Source organism: Gopherus flavomarginatus, chromosome 13, assembly GCF_025201925.1.
Source record: "Gopherus flavomarginatus isolate rGopFla2 chromosome 13, rGopFla2.mat.asm, whole genome shotgun sequence".
Classification (NCBI taxonomy): domain Eukaryota; kingdom Metazoa; phylum Chordata; order Testudines; family Testudinidae; genus Gopherus; species Gopherus flavomarginatus.
The window spans coordinates 12,184,889-12,202,993 of NC_066629.1; the positions used below are offsets into that span (position 1 = coordinate 12,184,889).

The 18,105-nt window shown below is 49.9% G+C and overlaps 1 protein-coding gene across 1 annotated transcript; it reads left to right on the forward strand.

Moving 5' to 3' along the window:
- The first annotated feature begins 722 nt into the window (after window positions 1-722).
- Window positions 723-17,494, forward strand: VSIG2 (V-set and immunoglobulin domain containing 2). Its single transcript, XM_050921737.1, has 6 exons — window positions 723-1,004; window positions 2,939-3,146; window positions 3,781-3,939; window positions 8,352-8,471; window positions 14,890-15,037; window positions 17,025-17,494. The coding sequence occupies exons 1-6, from the start codon at window positions 885-887 to the stop codon at window positions 17,164-17,166; spliced, it is 897 nt and encodes a 298-aa protein (XP_050777694.1). The 5' UTR covers window positions 723-884; the 3' UTR covers window positions 17,167-17,494.
- Window positions 17,495-18,105: the final 611 nt, after the last annotated feature.

An 18,105-nucleotide genomic window follows, 5' to 3' on the forward strand; every position in this document is an offset into this window, starting at 1 on the left:
TTGCTCTCCCCCACCCTCACTCACTTTCACCAGGCTGGGGCAAGAGGATTGGATGCAGGAGGGGGTGTGGACTCTGGGGTGGGGTAGGGCGGTTTGGAGTGTGGGAGGGGGCTCAGGGCTGGGGCAGCAGGTTGGAGTGCAGGCTCTGGGGTGGGGGATGGGGCCAAGGGGTTTGGAGTGTGGGAGGGTGCTCAGGGATGGGGTAGGGGGTTGGAGTGCAGGCTCTGGGCTGGGGGGTAGGGCTGAGGAGTTCAGAATGTGGGAGGGAGCTCAGGGCTGGGGAAGGGGTTGGGATGCAGGCTTTAACCAGGCAGTGCTGATCTTGGATGGCTCCCAGAAGCAATCAGCATGTCTGGCTCCTAGGCGCAGGGGGGACCAGAGACTCTCTGCGCACTGCCCCTGCCTGCAGGCACCAACCCCACAGCTCCCATCGGCTGCAGTTCACAGCCAATGGGAGCTGCAGAGTCGGTGCTCAGAGTGAGGGCAGCACGTGGAGAGCCCTTGGCCGCCCCTGCGCCCAGGAGTCGGACATGTCGATAGCTTCTGGGAGCTGCGCAGAGCCAGTGCAGGCAGGGAGTCTGCCTTATCCCCACAGTGCCACCGACCGGACTTTTGGCCTATTAAAATCTCCCAAATTGCTTTTAATGGTCACCATGAGATTGAGGCTGATCCCGGGAGACTGCCAGCCAGTCTAGGAGAGTTGGCAACCCTGTTTAAGCTGCAGTATTTTGAACGGACAGGAGGGCAGGGAGGCTGCAGCTGCGGGGGCCAGAGAGCAGGACACTGCAGTGGGGGACAGGCAGTGACAGAATGGAAGGACTCATTCACTCTCCTCCACAGGTGCTGGGCTGTGTGTGGAAGTGACAGTGCCACAGGACCCCGTGATGCAGGAACGAGGCTCCAGTGTGGAACTTCCCTGCCACTATAAAACCTCGGTTGACAAAAATTTCATGCTGGAGTGGAAGTTTGCGCCAGCCTCTGTAGCACCTGAGCAGAGCAAGCAGGTGAGGGAGGCACCAGGGTACCAAGGGGAGGAGCTTTGGGGGGTTACTTCAGGGCCTGTGGGGAGCTTTCTTCAACATGTTACTGCTTCCAGCCCAGGGAAAGCCAGGTGGGGATAGTTCAAGGCTGTTGATGCCTGTATGAGGAGCTGATGCGGAAAACGGGGGTGAAAGTTGTCAGCCCAGGCTGAGGGCCTGGTCCACAAATAACCACCAGGGAACAAGAGTGAGGCCAAGGAAAAGCCCCTAAAGGCTGATGGGCTCATTGTTAGAGCAGGGGACATAGTGGATAGGGCACTGGAGTGGGAATTGGGAGACCTGGACTCAACTCTCAGCTTTGCCGTTAGTTCTCGGGGTGCCTTGGGCAAGTCAACTCCCTCCTTGTGCCTCAGTTTCCCCATCTATAAAATGAGGCTAATGCTGCTGCCCCCCTTTGTCCAGCATTTTGAGATCCATGAAGGAGACACTCTACATAAGAGCTGGTGTTGCTTTTTCCCAACCAATATCTTTTGAGTCAAAAAAAGATGTTTGTCTAAATGTTTCCTGAAAGCAGCTCAGTTTGGTCCAAATCTTTGATGGTTCCAACAGCAACAAAATGAATTGGAACCGACACAAAGGGCCCTCTCTCTCGTTTCCGAAGCAATGCCAGCTGAATCCATTTCATTCCCAACTTTTGGTGGAAATTAAATTGGATTTTTTGAATGGCTCTAATGTTATTGCAGAATGTGGGGGGAGCAGCCAGCACTGAAGGGCTCTCAGATCCGAGTGATGTATGCCAGGGCTATTAGAAACACCAGTGAAGCCACACATCCAAGAGCAGGGATGGGACCAGGATCAACTGGGAGGCTGGGGAAGGACTTGTGGAGACAATCGAATGAGAAGCTCAGAGGCATGTACAGTAGTGAGTGTCACTGCAGATACAACTGTTGTTTCGGACACCTAGTGGGAACAGCCAATGGGATGGTCTTATCCATGGAGGGGGAAGGATGGGCTTGTGGTTAAAGCCCTGGGCGGGGTGCAAGAGATCTGGGTTTTATTGCTAGCCCTGTGGCAGGTTTTCTGGGATATGCCATGTACGGCCTGGGCGGGGCTGTGTGTTCCCCTGATATACGCCATGTACGGACTGGGCGGGACTGTGTGTTCCATTGACATACGCAGTGTACAGACTGGGCGGGACTGTGTGTTCCCCTGGCTTACGTCGTGTACGGACTGGGCGGGGCTGTGTTCCCCTGGCTTACGCCGTGTATGGATCGGGCCGGACTGTGTGTTCCCCTGGGATACGCCGTGTACCGCTCGGGCCGGACTGTGTGTTCCCCTGGGATACGCCGTGTACCGCTCGGGACGGACTGTGTGTTCCCCTGGGATACGCCATGTATGGCTCGGGCCGGACTGTGTGTTGTATTGGAAGACTGTACATTCTGGGTACGTCCTTGGGCCATTTTGCAGCCTTTCTGCATGCTCGCTCTCTGTCTCTCTCTTTGTGTTAAATTCTATAAGGGCTTTGGAAAGAGCTGAGATGGCTGCTCTGTCTGGGTACCTGCCTGGCCCCTCGCTGCCGGGTCTGAGGGCCTGGGACAAGCTGGTCTGTATCTCTGCTGGCTCAGTATCCTCTTTGACTTCATGTCCCCCTTTGCATAGTGTTAGCCTCTCCTTCTTTTGTGTTTCTTTCTACTGATGAATCTGTCAAAGCCCCTCGTCTCCCCCTCGCATGAGCCCCGAGGCTGGCTGCTGGAGTCTCTGAAGCTTTCACCTTAACCTACTCTCCCAAGCCACATGCTTTGCAATGAAATGCAGAGCCAGCCAGAGGGCAGGTTTGCTCTTGGCGCTGGGTGACACTCCGGTGCCTCCCTTGTCCGATTCCCCCTTCATTCACCATGTCAGCATTGGACAAACCCCTCTCTCTGAGGAGGCTTCACCAGAACATCCTCTCTCTGCAGATCCTCTACTTCACTAATGACAAGTTGTACAAGCCCGGCTCTCAGGCCGAACGGCTCAGCCTCCTGCACGACCCTCCTACCATGGGGGATGCGACTCTTCAGCTAGCCAACATCCGCGCCTCGGACAACGGCACGTACATCTGTGTGGTGAACAACCCCCCAGACTTCTATGGCAGCGGCTCAGGGCTCATCCACTTCACTGTGCTGAGTGAGTCTGGGTACTGCGATCCCATGGCCCACCACTGAATGGGGATCCCTGCTCTGAGCAGGACCTGCGGGGCTGGGTCTGAGAGCAGCTGGGATCCATCCGTCTGGCCTTGGGGCTGGGATATTGCGGGTCCCTTGTATCGCATCCATCAGTGTTCCCATCTATACAACGGGGCAATGACCTGGACCTTATTGGAAGGTACTTTCAGATCTCTGGGTGGGAAGTGCCAGAGAAGAGCAATTATTACAATAGTTTTCCATTCACTGGCCTTTGTGTGGCACCCTAGTAAATAGCAAAGAGGCCCTTTCAGAAAGCTTGATGGATGGCAAGAAGAGTGGGTGGAAGGGGAAGAGGAGGGGAGGGGCCGGTGATGTGGGGAGCAGGAGGACGAATAGACAAGACTCGGTTAAAGAAGGCAGTGACGCAGGAATCATAGAATCTCAGGGTTGGAAGGGACCTCAGGATGTCATCTAGTCCAACCCCCTACTCAAAGCCCCAATCCCTAACTGTCAGCGGTGAGCAGGTACCAGCTGACGGCAGTGGCAGAGGAGACATCCAGGTGCCATGCTACACAATGGTAGCTAATGCTCTGAGTTCAGAAGTCCATTGTTTTCTCTTCTCATTCCCTATTCAGTGCCTCCATCTACTCCTGTTTGTAAAGGGACAGAATATGCCCGGATTGGGGGCGACGCCACACTGACCTGCAGCTCTGTGGAGGGGGTGCCTGCCCCGATTTACGCCTGGTCACGGGTGGACTCCAAGACCTCGTTGCCATTGGCCAATATGGTGCAAGGTAGGTGGGGAGTGCCATCCCTTAGACTCTCCTGTGCAGAGATGTTTAAAGCTTCCACTGACAGATTCGGCGTAATCTGATAAAAACAGAATTGAAGGAATCCAGACAGCAACATATGACCTGCCATATTGGATGGGACCAATGGTCCATCGCATGCAGTATCCCTAGTGCCTAGGCCTGATGCTTCAGAGGAAGGTGAAAAAGGGATCTGACCAATTGTACAAAGCTGTTCAGGGTTGGGGAAGATTCTTTCTTTCCTCCCCTGGCAGAAACGTTTATATCTGAAGCATGGAGGTATGCACTGTTGTGATTTTGGGAATAACCAGTCCCTTTTAAAATCCAGGTATCATATTTAATGTTGACCTCCTGTGATCGTGTGAATTCAAGGTTCTTATTGCCAGATACAGTCTGGAGTAACCAGCTGTGAGTCCCAAGTAAATCTCTGAATCAAAGGGAATATTTTAGAAATTCGGAAAAAAGGTCAGGCCCCAGTCCCACAAACACTTTCTCACGTGCATCTTGATATATGGAGTCACAGATCCTATGAATTAGAAGGTACTACATTTATAAAAGAAAACAGCTGTAAACTACAGACGCAGCCAGAGATCCACACAGCTCAAGGTCCAGCTTTGTCTGCCTTGTTCACCAAGAACCACACAGTCTGGAACTCTGTACCCCACACAGAGACATCTGGTGGATAAATAATATATTGCAATACATTGCAACTCGCACAGTCCTGACACACAGGAGTAGTCTCATTGATTTAAATGAAAGCACTGGCCAGAGTAGACACTACTTATTTGAGTATGAGTTTGCAGGATCAGACCCTTAATCTTAGCTTTAGAAACCTATTTTTCAATGCCATTTGCAGTTTCCTTTGCTACCAGTAGGTTGCACCTGTGGATCAGTTTCAGAGGCAAATACCATGTCCTTGTTTGTTTGAATACATTTTAATGTCCCAGATGGAAGCTGTAGAGGAGTTACTGCTCAGCTTCAGAGCAGTGGTTTTGCTCTTCACCAGAATTTCTTCCAGCGAGTTTAAACCAGACTAGCTCTTTAGAACAGATCTTAAAGAAAAACCCCAAAGGACACAGCCTAGAAGCAAAACCTCCTCTTCAAAGGCCCCTTTGAGTCCTTTTCAACAGAGTCTGATCAGAAGGCCTGAATCCTTCATCAGATGCTGGGACAGTAGCTGGGTGAGAGGTGCTGGTGAAGCTCTCAGTGAAATTGGAACTAACTGTTCCCTTTCCGAGGTTAGCCAGTCTCCTGTACAGTCTCACGTTTTCCAATCTCTCCCCTTGATGTCTTGCAGTCTCCACTCCGGGGCTGTCTCTCCTCTGGACTCAGGGCAGGAAACCAGCATCTTGCCCGTTAATGGACTTAAGTGACTGAAATGACAATGTTTATTTCAAGGGCAGGTCTCTTTGCAGTCTCACTCTTGGGCTGTTAAGCCCTGGGGCATGGAAGGCACATGGCCTGTTTCAGACAACCTCGGCTATCTGTCTTGATCTAAGAGCATGAGCTTGTAGGAGATACAGGAAGGGGCAAAGCCAGGACCCAGCTCCCCTACTACCGCTGACCACTGGGTGGAGCTGTTCCCATCGGCTGTGTCTAGGGTGACTCACAACCATATGTGCCAGCCTCAGGGCAGACTATTAAGAAGCAGGGCTCAAACCCCAGACCAGTTGGGTGTTCTACACTTAGATTTCACCAATCAAGTATCACGTGTGAACTCTTCAAGCTCTACCACAGCCTTGCTATAGAGCAGGGGTGGCCAGACTTAACTGGCCCTCTGAGCCACGTATGACAATCTTCAGAAGCTCTAGAGCGGGGGGTTGGGGCGTCGGCTTTGCTCCCGCTGAAGCCCTGAGTCCCAGCAGGTGTGCTCCACAGAGCTGAAGCCCCAAGAGCCCCGCTCCCTGCTGGGCAGAAGCCCTTACCCCACCACCCTGCTGTAAAGCAGAGCTCCTGAGCTCTCTCCCCACTCCCCAGTCTGGTAGGTGGAGAATGGGGGTGGGGGGCTCCATGAGCTGCACTTTAATGGTAAAAAAAAGCCACAAGTGGGCTCTCCTGCTGTAGAGTAATGGCCAGTCCCCTGGGGGACTCTGCTCTATCTTGCCACCCTCGTACGCCTGTCTTTGTGATAGATAGAGGCTAAGGGCCCTATTTGTCAGAGGGTGGTGATGGATGGCAGGAGAGAGATCACTTAGAATGATAGAATATCAGAGTTGGAAGGGACCTCAGGAGGTCATTTAGTCCAACTCCCTGCACAAAGCAGGACCAATCCTCAGACAGATTTTTACCCCAGTTCCCTAAGTGGCTCCCTCAAGGATTAAACTCACAACTTTGGGTTTAGCAGGCCAATGCTCAAACCACTGAGCTATCCCTCCCCCTGATTGATCATTACCTGTTCTGTTCATTCCCTCTGGGGCACCTGGCATTGGCCACTATTGGTAGATAGGATACTGGGCTGGATGGACCTTTGGTCTGACCCAGTACGGCCGTTCTTATGGTCCCTTACACCAAAAATCACATTAATATTCAGGTTACTCCCAGTCCCAATGGACCAGTCACTTACCTCAAGTCAGTTGTACCTTAGATCTCAAACCAAAGATAATGCTTGGAGCCAATCCTATAATAAACTAACTAAAGATTTATTAACTAAGAAAAAGACATAAGGGGGCTATTTACAAGGCTCCAGCAAGTAAACATACAAGCACAAATGACTTAGTCTTTGGTTCCAAAGGGCAATAGAAGCCGCTGCGTTATGCAAGCTTTCTGTGTCCTTTAGAACAGTGGTTTTCAAACGTTTTAGGCCGCATGCCCCTTTCCAGATAATATAGTCCACTACCTACCCTCATCAGCAGTGCAGAACTTCACAGCTGGATGGCCAGAGAGCAGCAGCTGCTGGCTGGGGCATTCATGTTGTTTGCAGCATGGGAGAACTTTTTTTTTTTTTTAAACCCACTCTCATCCCACCACGCAATACCCACTCCCACCCGCTCATGCGTCATTTCTTGAATTTTTATCCCGCTCTCACTATTATGGCAGTGGGTCCTGTGAGGCCCAAGGAATCCCAGTCCCGCTGCAGGGCTCTGCTCGGAAGGCAGCGCCGCTACCAGCAGCAGCACAGAACTTCAGGGCTGGGTGGCCAGAGAGCGGCAGACACAGTTCATGTTGTTTGCGGTGCGGGACTCGTCCGCCATTACAGGATTTTTCTCACATGCCCGCGACGAGAATTCGCGTAGCCAGTTTGAAAACCACTGCTTTAGAGCTAAGCAGCTTGGGGATCCTTTGCTTATGCTTAGAAAATATTGCCCCGTCCAAATTCCAATCATCATAGTCTTCTGGTCTCCCTTTATTCCCTTCTCCCAGAGTTCAAAGTGATGGGACAAGTGTTGGCACCTGTCTCCTCTTCCTGGGTGTGGGAGGGACAATCAACAAAGTCTTTTGTTCTTTGATGTTTCCCAATGGCTCATCCAGTTTCAATGGGCCTTCTTGTGTGCAGGACCAGCACTTTTCATTAATTAATGCTTCTTTCCTGGTTGGTTAGGTACACAGGTTAACAATGCAAACACTCAATATAAGTTTACACTCTGGGATACAGATGTTATATGTGAGATTAACACATACAGAAGCTCTCAAGCATGTCATAAAGTCACAACAGACGTTAGAGATATAACGTGTTCAGTGTTGGAACAATGCTAACACACTGGTGAGCCAGGCTGGTTTCCAGCTGGGCATTTGTCAGTGTTTAGTGAGCCTTGGCATGAGCTGGCACCTGGTCTGTAAGCATAACAGGCTGCTTCTGCCAAGTCATCTACAGAGCTTGAGTACACACAGAGAAGGACTGACTGATAGCAGACTCTGGCCTTTCAGAAGCCCTTCCCAGCCCTTCCCAACCAATCACCCGGAGGTGTCCCAGTGTCCAATATGGGTTATTTATGACATACATGGTAGGGAATTGGGTTGCAAAGCCGCCTGGCTGGACAGGGTGCTAGGCACACATGCCTTTGTGTGAACTACCCTGGCCTAGCAAATGGGCCAATGTCTCTCGCTAGTGGCTGGCTCTAGAGAGGAGAATAGTCTGCTACTAGTGGAGTTCCTCTCAGCTCCTAAGGCCACTGCCACGTGAGTTAAAGTCCCAGCGTCAGTCCCTGCAGCTGACCAGGGTCATTCCATGTGCTCATGGTTGGCTACTCCCACTCCCGCTCCCTATCTCTCTTTGTGCAGGGTACAGCTCGTCCCAGAATCCAGGGCATCTGCAGCCCTGCACCCTTTGGAAATGCTGCCAAAGCCCACTGCTGAGTCCCACTGCTCCCTCTACCCCATGCCCGCTTCCTCTGCTAGTACAGGGGGGTTCCTTCAGGTGCCTCTGGCATTGATTTGTCCTGCTGCTTTTCTCCTTGCAGATGACCAAACAGGGAAGCTGCAGCTGACAAACCTCTCGCTGGCATTCTCAGGGACCTACCAGTGCGTGGCCTCCAACCAGTTCGGCCACGCCAGCTGCCAAGTGACAGTTAACGTGTCAGGTGAGATGTCCGCTCTCTTTGTGCCTGTGTGCCCACCAGGAGCGCTGCTTTCTGCCCACGTGGCCCAACCCCTCCTCTGCAATATGCCTGCTGGTGCCTCTCTGCTATGCCAGGGTCCAAAGGACATCTGCCAGTTATGCTCGATGCATCTTGCCTTGGAGACTGGACCGCTGACAGAGAGCAAAGATTGGAAAGGCCGAGGTCACATGGGATCAGCACAATCTTTACAGTCCTGCAAGGAGACAATGATAAAACTGAGCAGCTTGGATGTGCAGGGAACTAGCTGAAAGCCTGCAATCCCCACCTAGTGGTCCCTGCTGAAGCCATACTCCTGGGGAGGCGAGGTGGCATCTGGAAGCAGGGAAGAGGCCATTGATTTCCATGCATGTTCTGAAATCTGTGTAGTCTCCATGGTGGCAGTGGGCTTTGGGGGCTGGGTTCCACCCACCAACAATTCCACATGTAGGCAAATTCCTCTCCCCGATGGAAAGATAGGTGTAAACTTCCCAGGTTGGACTCAGTTTCTACATTTCTCTTTGATGTCAGGGCAAGGCACAAACGCGTGTGCAAGCTGCTGGCCAGTGGACATGTCTTAGTGGACATGACAGGCCCTTGTCTTGTGTCCTGGCTACAATAACACGCTAACTGGGACATTGTGAAAGAAATGAAAAGTTGCAGAATGTCTGGGCACAGGCAGGTAGTTCAGGAGCTTCACGTTCTGCAGCTAAGCCAGAGGGAGAAGCTTTGGTTTCCTTGTGAAATGCTAGTTGTTCTGCCCTCAGTGACGTCTAGAAAACATGCTGGGAGTTGGACAGCGAGCACAAGCAGCAACGTCTGGATGTTCATCTGTGGAGCTTTCAGGTGTACCAAGCAGGGCAGAAAGCAAAGAGGCCCTGAGAATGAAATATCTTAGACCATGCATGCAAAGCCGCACCCCGGTTGCCTACCCTCTACAACAGAGAAACACAGGGCTCCCGCTCAAGCCAACGTTGCTATGGGCAATTTTTTTTTCAAGCCGTTAGATTTCTGAGGCAGCTTTTCACCATGGCAACCTGTTAATATCACATAGTGTTAGTTGATTCAATTAAAGTAAATGATCCAATCTGCTCTGGGTTGGGGCAGGGGGTTGTCAGGAGCATCCCTAGTCCCTATTTCTGAGCCCAGATCTCAGAGCGCAGCCACAGATGAGCCATCCCCTGCTAACGAGGGCTGGGTTCCATGCATTGGCTTCTCCTGTAAGACCCTCCAGTGGGCTATTTACACCTCTGCCTTATCCTCCTCTCCTTCTGTCTTCTGCTGTCTTCTCTCCACTGAAACTTAATGTCCTCAAGGTCACCTGCAACTGTGACCTCTCCCTGGCCATGACTCCCACTCCCCACAACCTCTTGCCCTCTCCCCTTGGCTTTTATGACACTGTCCTGCCCAGGGCCATCCTTAGGATTTATGGGGCCCTACGCAGTATTATTAAACTGGTGCCCCTATGCAGGGCCGTCCTTAGGATTTATGGGGCCCTACGCAGTATTATTAAACTGGTGCCCCTATGCCGGATGGCAGCCCAAGCTCACAGCCTGGTGGGGGAGGGGGAGGAGGGACTTGACAGCAAAGGATAATGAGATGCCCAGCCTGCCTCATGGTGGCAGAGAGTCACAGTTCCCCGCAGAGACTTCCATGCCCTCTCCCTCATGCAGAATGGACATGAAGAAAGTACCTAATTAAAAGCACTAAAATTTGGGAATAAAAAATGTCAGTCACAGGTTTTTTGATATGCCCTGAAGTTTGTCAGAGATTTATTTGCAAAAACTTCATAGTAAGGGTGAGTCAGCTGTCCTGCTGAATACAACATTACATATAATGGAATACATGATGCAGCTCTTCTCTGTTTTACATTTTCTTCATCAGTATTTCTAAATTGAATTTATATTTTAAATGTACTCAAATCTTAAGCCAGCATTCCAGATTACTACATATTTAACTCATTGAAACAAAGACATTCTTTTAAATTAATCAGAGAGGTTTAGTGTGTTCATAACAATATTCATTGCTTTTAGAAAAAGGGAACAGTAATTTACTTTGTGTGATCTCCATAACAAGAGACATGGTTATGAAATTTCACCAACTTTAAAAAAATATGTTTCCAAAGATTTTAGGTATAACAAGGATTTTGTCTTACTAAGGTACTGATTTTGCTGGAGGGTTCTTTTAAAACTAGTTTGTCGGATAGTCAGAAGTAAAGAAGGGGAATTCTTTGTCCAGCTATCTGGAAGGGAAGGACTGTTGTCCCTTTAAGGGCTCTCTTCAGTGGGGAGTGGGGGGAGAGGTGGTGAAGGGATGGACAGAAAGGACAGGAAGACTTGGAAGCACTTTTTTTTAACTATAGTAATTAAAATGTGTATTTTAGATAAGGGAGGTCTTTTGAAGGATTTATTTAAAAAACTATGTCTGAAGATCCACACACTTAAGGCTAAAGATGATTGTGCATCTAAAACTCTACGCAAGCATTTTTTAGAAATGTGATTTTATAATCTTCACCAGCTCACTAATGAAATATTTTTAAAGCAAATTTTAAACTAAGGTCCTGTAGACTGACATGTTCAGTGTAAATATTACATTAATGCACAACTGTTTTTGTCAGTAAAGTCAGAAACTGACAGTATAAAAATTTATTTGGGCATAAGCTTTCGTGGACATCTGATGAAATGGGTTCTAGTCCACAAAAGCTTATGCCCAAATAATTTGTTAGTCTTTGAGGTGACACAAGGACTCGTCCTTGTTTTTGCTGATACAGACTAACAGGACTACCACTCTGAAATCTGTCAGTATATACCTTGGGGTTGGCAAATGCCTGTTAAATGGCTTTATTACCCCTTGAATGTCTCTTTAACAGTTTCAATGTTGTGCTGATAGGTCTGGCAGGCTGGAGGTTTTTTCACTTTTAACTACTAGATTCCCTCCCAAGGAAGACTCACCAGGCTAGAGCAGCCATCTGTGGGAGCCTGCAGGAAGGGTCAGAACAGGGATAGGAAAACAAGCGGTGGACACTAAGACCCAGTGGTGCCCCAAATTTTCAGGTGCCCTACGCAGCTGCCTATGTTGCCTATGCCTAAGGACGGCCCTGGTCCTGCCACCTCCCCAGCTACCCGTCTATCTACTGTGCGCTATCTAGCTGTCGTTGGCTAGCGGGCACCATTGAGGGCTTTATCTGCAGCACTGGAAAATCGGCAGAAATGGCCCCTGTTATTCCTAGCACTTGTGCTACCCACCACCAAGTTAAGGTGGGGCTTGTCCTCCCCTGTCCCTGCTTTCCTCTGCGGATTGATGAAGACGTGAATAGCTGCTCTGTGCCCCTCCCCAGGAGAGAGACAGGCCAGCTCCATCCCAGGTGCAGCCCAGAAACTTGATTGATGGGCAGGTGGGGTGGGGATTGGAGGACTTTCCAGCTGCAATGCCCTCAAAGGGAACATCTGGGATGAGAGTAACTGTTGGGACTGTCAGCAGCGAGATGGTTTCTTGCTGATGGTTCAGAGGCGGTGTGTGGAGCTGCTTGCATTAAGGTGGCACAGGAGGTTGGGGAATGGGTGGAAAGGGGGACATTTTTTGCTCCCTTTTTCCAGAGGGGCAGGACCCGTGTGCCCTGTCGATTGCAATGCCCTGGGTCCTGACCCAAGGCCTGGGGAATGAGAGCTGGTTCTTCTCGCTCAACTCCTCACCATAAGGCTTTGCTACCATCTAGTGGCTGATGCACAGGCTGAAGTCCTAGGGCTGAGGCTTATATCTCGCTCTTGCTGAGAGTACTCGCTCCTACCCACCCTGGGGGAAGCCACAGATACTTTATGCTCAGGCCCAGCGTCTAGCTACAGCATGGGGCCACCACACTCACCCATCTTCAGACAGGAGCCCCAACGGGGAATCACTTAGGATTCGCAGTGAGAGGTTTTTTATTCATCTCTTATCTACATCAACCCTTCTCTTGAGGGCTCCTTTGCATTTCCTCTTCTCCCGCTTTCTTGGTGCGGGGAGCCCTGAGTTGAGATTTTTGAGCAGTCCAGTGGGAGTTACACCCAGATTTCACCCACTGGCTGGGAAAGTGACTGACGCTGGCTGAGGATCTGGGCTTAGCTCCTTAGGGGTTCAGCCCGGGCATGGTCAGGAATGCCTGAGGGCTGGTTGGGAAACACGAATGCCGCTATGTGAAAAATGGCGAGGGCCCAACAGTCTCTTTCATTCCAGAGCAAACCTGAGCGTGCAACATACTTGTGAAACAGTGTGAGACAAACAGAATACTGCCTTCCTAAATAGCCAACAGCCCAGTGGTTTGGGCCCTCCCCTCCTATGTAAAAGATCTAGGTTCAAATCCCTGCTGTGCCTGATTTGGAGCAGTGTCTCTCCTGGAGCTGAGACCTGCCCCACCTGAGTTTTGACCCATCCATTGTCATGAGACGTTTTGGTTTCAACAAACCTGCCTTTTGCAATGACAAACCATGTTTGACGACAAATTCCGAAGCAGATCTCAGATTCGGGCTCTGGAGTTAGAGTTCAAGGAAATCTTCTCCCTTGGTAAAAAGAACAAGAGTAGTTGTGGCACCTTAGAGACTAACTAATTTATTTCAGCATGAGCTTTCGTGAGCTACAGCTCACTTCTTCAGATGCACAGAATGGAACACACAGACAGGAGATATTTATACATACAGAGAACATGAAAAGATGGAAGTATGCATACCAACAGGAAGAGTCTAATCAATTGAGATGAGCTATCGTCAGCAGGGGAAAAAAAACTTTTGAAGTGATAATTAAGATGACCCATAGAAGGTGTGACGAGAACTTTACATAGGGAAATAGATTCAATTAGTGTAATGACCCAGCCATTCCCAGTCTCTGTTAAGGCCTGAGTTAATTGTGTGTAATTTGCATATTAATTCGAGTTCAGCAGTCTCACTTTGGAGCCTGTTTTTGAAGTTTTTTTTGGTGCAAAACTGCCACCTTCAAGTCTGTCACTGAGTGGTTAGAGAGGTTGAAGTGTTCTCCCACTGGTTTTTGAATGTTATGATTCCTGATGTCAGATTTGTGTCGATTTATTCTTTTGCGAAGAGATTGTCCGGTTTGGCCAATGTACATGGCAGAGGGGCCTTGCTGGCACATGATGGCATATATCACGTTGGTAGATGTGCAGGTGAATGAACCCCTGATGGCATGGCTGATGTGATTGCTAGAGTCTTGGCTAAGTATCCCAGGTGTTGCTTTTAACGCTGGCCTCCACTAGTCAAGTCCTGTTTCCCCACTTGGCATGTGGATCCCATTCAGGTCTGGCTCCCTGTGTTAATTAGTGCTGGCACCTGTGACAGCTCCCTTCTTAGCTGGCTTCACAGCCTGACTGAGTGAGGCCTAAAAGGACAGGTTGAGAGCCCGCTGCCTGTGGGAAGGGTGTAAATGCCCCATCTGGAGAGGCATTATGGTGGGCCAGGAGGGAGGGAGGAAAGACACTGTCAGAGAGGCAGTCCTCTCTGAGTGGGAAAGAGCGGTGTGTGACTGGAGAAGTCTCTCCCGTAGGAGGGGTGGCAGTGCCTACATGCGGACCTTTTAAAGGGCAGAGCCTTAGAAAATGCCCCAACAGGGAACACTCCTAGCCCGGCCCAAAGTGACCTGAAAGAGTTCCTCTAACTCCAATTTCTAAGACTATCTTCCATCAAAACGAATCTGCTCTGTTGGAATGCAGAAAAGTCTCCCAGGTTCATCTTATGTCTGGTGATTAAAGGGCTAGCAGGATAATGCAGAGCTGGGAGCCCTCAAGTTCTCATCCTGACTCTGATTCACTATGTGACCTCAGGCAAGTCACTTCCTCCTGCTGCCTCAGTTTCCCTTTCTGTAACCTGTGGCTAGAAGAATGTGGCTGGGACTGACACATGGGCTTACTGATCCAGGGGAGAGCAGTTGGTGCGGCTCCTTCTACTGGTTAAGGATGTGAAGGTTCCTACACCGCCCTTTTTAAAAAGTGGTGTGCTGGGATAGGTGTGAACAGGGTTGCCTGGCTGAGAGGAGACAGAACGAACTCCAGAGCATCACAGAGAGTTGATTTAATTGTGTTACGACCCAGCAAAGGAGCCTGCAGCCTTTGCACCCATGACAGATCTATGTTGGTTAGGAATGTTTGACTGCTCTGGCATCATCTCCTGGCTGTCCTTTCCCTGTTCTTACTCGGTCACTCTGTTTTCCTTTCCCTCTCTCTTCCCGATGCTTCTCTCTAGCCTGCATTTCCAGGCTCTTCCTTAGGGCTCTTGCACACCTTGGTTGTTTCAAAGTCACTAAGGGCCAAATTCGGGGCTCGTTATTGGTTGATGATCACAAAAATCTAAGCCGAGGGGGTGGAAAGCCCAGAGTTACCTCCTAAGCCAACCTTCCCCTCTTGGGTTTGTGTTCCCAATAGGCACTGCAGAAGCTGGAGCGACCGCAGGAGCTGTGATAGGAGTGCTGCTGGTGCTCTTGCTGCTCGGGGCAGCTGCCATCTATCTGTTCTGGTACAGAAAGAAGGACAAGAAGGAGTCTCAAGCCACGTACACCGGGAATGATATAAGGTTAGAACCCCCGAGCAAAGCTTTTCCATGGCTAAAGCAGGCAGGATGTGTTCAGTCACACTGCGCGGATCAATCTATAAAGGCTCCTCTTGGGGCGTACTGTGGCCAGTGCTTCGCATGGCACTCACAAGTATAACTGCATGATGGCAGTAAGGGGAACCCTTCAGACTTGGCTTCAGATCTCACTGAGATTCCATGAAAGGCACCAGCCAGATTGCCCCTGTCATAAACAGATAGCTAAGGGTTAATGTCTCTTTCACCTGAAGCACCTGACCAGAGGACCAATCAGGAAACCGGATTTTTTCAACTTTGGGTGGAGGGATTTGAGTGTCTAAGGTCTTTGTTTTCTGGCTGCCTGCTTTCTCTGAGCTTTGGAGAAGTAGTTCTATTTTCTAGTCTTCTGTTTCCAAGTGTAAGGACAAAGAGATCAGATAGTAAGTTATATGGTTTCTTTGCTTTGGTGTTTGCATGAATATAAGTGCTGGAGTGCTTTGATTTGTATTCTTTTGGAATAAGGCTGTTTATTCAATATTCTTTTAAGCAATTGACCCTGTGTTGTATCATCTAAATACAGAGAGAACATTTGTACTTATTTTTCTTTCTTTTTATATAAAGCTTTCTTTTAAGACCTGTTGGAGTTTTTCTTTACTTCAGGGAAATTGAGTCTGTACTCACCAGGGAATTGGTGGGAGGAAGAAATCAAGGGGAGATTTGTGTGTTGGATCGCTAGCCTGATTTTTGCATTCCCTCTGGGGGGAATAGGAAAGTACTTTTTGTTTCCAGGATTGGGAACAGAGAGGGAGATTCACTCTGTTTGGGTTCACAGAGCTTGTGTCTGTGTATCTCTCCAGGAGCACCTGGAGGGGGGAAGGGAAAAAGGATTATTTCCCTTTGTTGTGAGACTCAAGGGATTTGGGTCTTGGGGTCCCCAGGGAAGGTTTTTCAGAGGGACCAGAGTGCCCCAAAACACTCTAATTTTTTGGGTGGTGGCAGCAGGTACCAGGTCCAAGCTGGTAACTAAGCTTGGAGGTTTTCATGCTAACCCCCATATTTTGGACGCTAAGGTCCAAATCTGGGACTAAGGTTATTACAGCCCCACAGGGCAAAATCCATCCAAGGCAGGCCCACCATCAGAGCAAACTTCCCTGTCCCCCACCGACATGCTTCCTCCCTGACCTACGGTGCAGAGGGAAGTTCAGTCTGTGCTTCGCGTCTCTGTCAAGGCTGCGAGTGGAAGCTAGTCTCTATTGTGGGGATGTGGACGCCGGTCCCCCAGAAATTGAACTGCGATCCACCAGCTCATTTCACATAGGCTGCCGAACAGCCACCCCTGGGGGCTGCTGTAGGTCACTACTGATCCAGGGAAGATTTGAGCAAAATTGAAAGACTCTTGCTGACAACTTCCACCATTTCCATCCTGCTCCCAGGGGCTTGTCATCTTTGGGCAAGAGAGACAGAGCACAGGCAGCCAGTGGGGCTTTGAGAAGCAGGTGGCTTTGTGCAGCTAACACGTCTTTAAGGTCTGGGATGCAGAATTCGCTGAGAGGTCCCAGGTGCACCTGGAGTTGAAGGTTGAGAATCAGGCACCGCAATTGTGCAGCCTCCGACTTGAGGGGTACTTGCTGCTAGACTGGAGAACATGTGAAACCATAGGGCTGGTGGGAAGGATGGGGCAGGTGATGAGGTCACTTGCCACTAGACTGGAGAACATGCAACACCGTGGGGCTAGCAGGAAGGATGGGGCAGGTGATGGGGTAATAGGTTTTCTCTGTCTTTAACTGATCTGATGGAATGATTGTGATTTCCCATAGGGAGGCTGGCAAGTCCCTCAGTACATGGGTGTCGCTCTGCACCAGTGAGAGGAGAGTGATTTGTTAAAGGGACAGAGGACCACATCCTCAGCTGGTGTCAATCGTGTTCACGGATGCTGATAGAGCTCAACCAGTTGGTGCCAGAGCTAGCTGATTCGTTTCTTGTTTCTTTACAGGGAGGATGCCACTGCCCCGGGGATCTCAGACACCTCGTTGCAGAGACAAGACAGCGACCCTGGGAGCCGTTTCCTGGAGCAGCCAGTGTCAAGGCCAGAGTCCGCCAGCACCACCAAGTCCAGACTCAACATGATTGTGTGAGCGGGGGGCAGCGCTGGCTCCTGTTCAGCTCAAAAAGCTCAGCTGGATTTTGATAAGTGACTTGGGTTTTTTTGTTTTTTTTTTTTTTAAATAATGAAGGTTTTTACTGTCTCCTATTTACTGCCTGGGGGGACCTTGCAGGGACCCATCGAACAGCCTAGTAAACACTTTCTCTGTTATACACTTCACCTGGGTTGGGATGTATCAGTTAGTATTTCTACATAACCACTGAGTGTGCAAATCAATGTAGCCTGATTGGCTAACAATCTCTCTAGGTCAGCCAATCAGAGGACAGAGGTTTTGTATGTTTATTTCACAGTAACCCTGTTGTGTCTCCATTGGCCTCTGCTCTGACTGGCGCCAGGGCTTGGTGCTTCTATGGTGTAGCTGGGGTCGAGAAAGGCCAGCAGGACCTGAGTTAGGGGACAATAGTGGCCAGCTGAGCTGCAGGGGGAGAGCAGCATAGACACGTTAGCTCCTAGAGACTGGAAACACCAGCCAAGCAAAGGACTACTCTGCACTCAGGGTTCATAGCAACATTCCTTTATTGACATTCCAACTTCGCTGGAGAAAATCACATGCAAAACCAAAAAGAGCTATAGAAAAACCACTCGGCATCGGCACACGCTCCTTACAGCTGTGTTGAGGAAGGTGAGGCATGCATAGGGGCAGGGACCCGGGGGTGGGAATGAGGCAGGCAGGAGGAGTGCACAGCCACAACATGGCAAATGGGCACAGAGGGCTATTTTCATATGATGCTACTTTGCAATCTCTCTCTTTTGTGGCCCTTTACCAGAAAGCTATTTTGTATGCAGCTTTCAGTGAAGTTTCCAGAGGATTCTGTAGTAAACAAGATCAGATTGGTGGTGCTAAGAGGGCTGATGACTGGGGCGTGGGTGGGAATAGTATGCACAGTCTGGAATAAACAGGCAGTAAGAA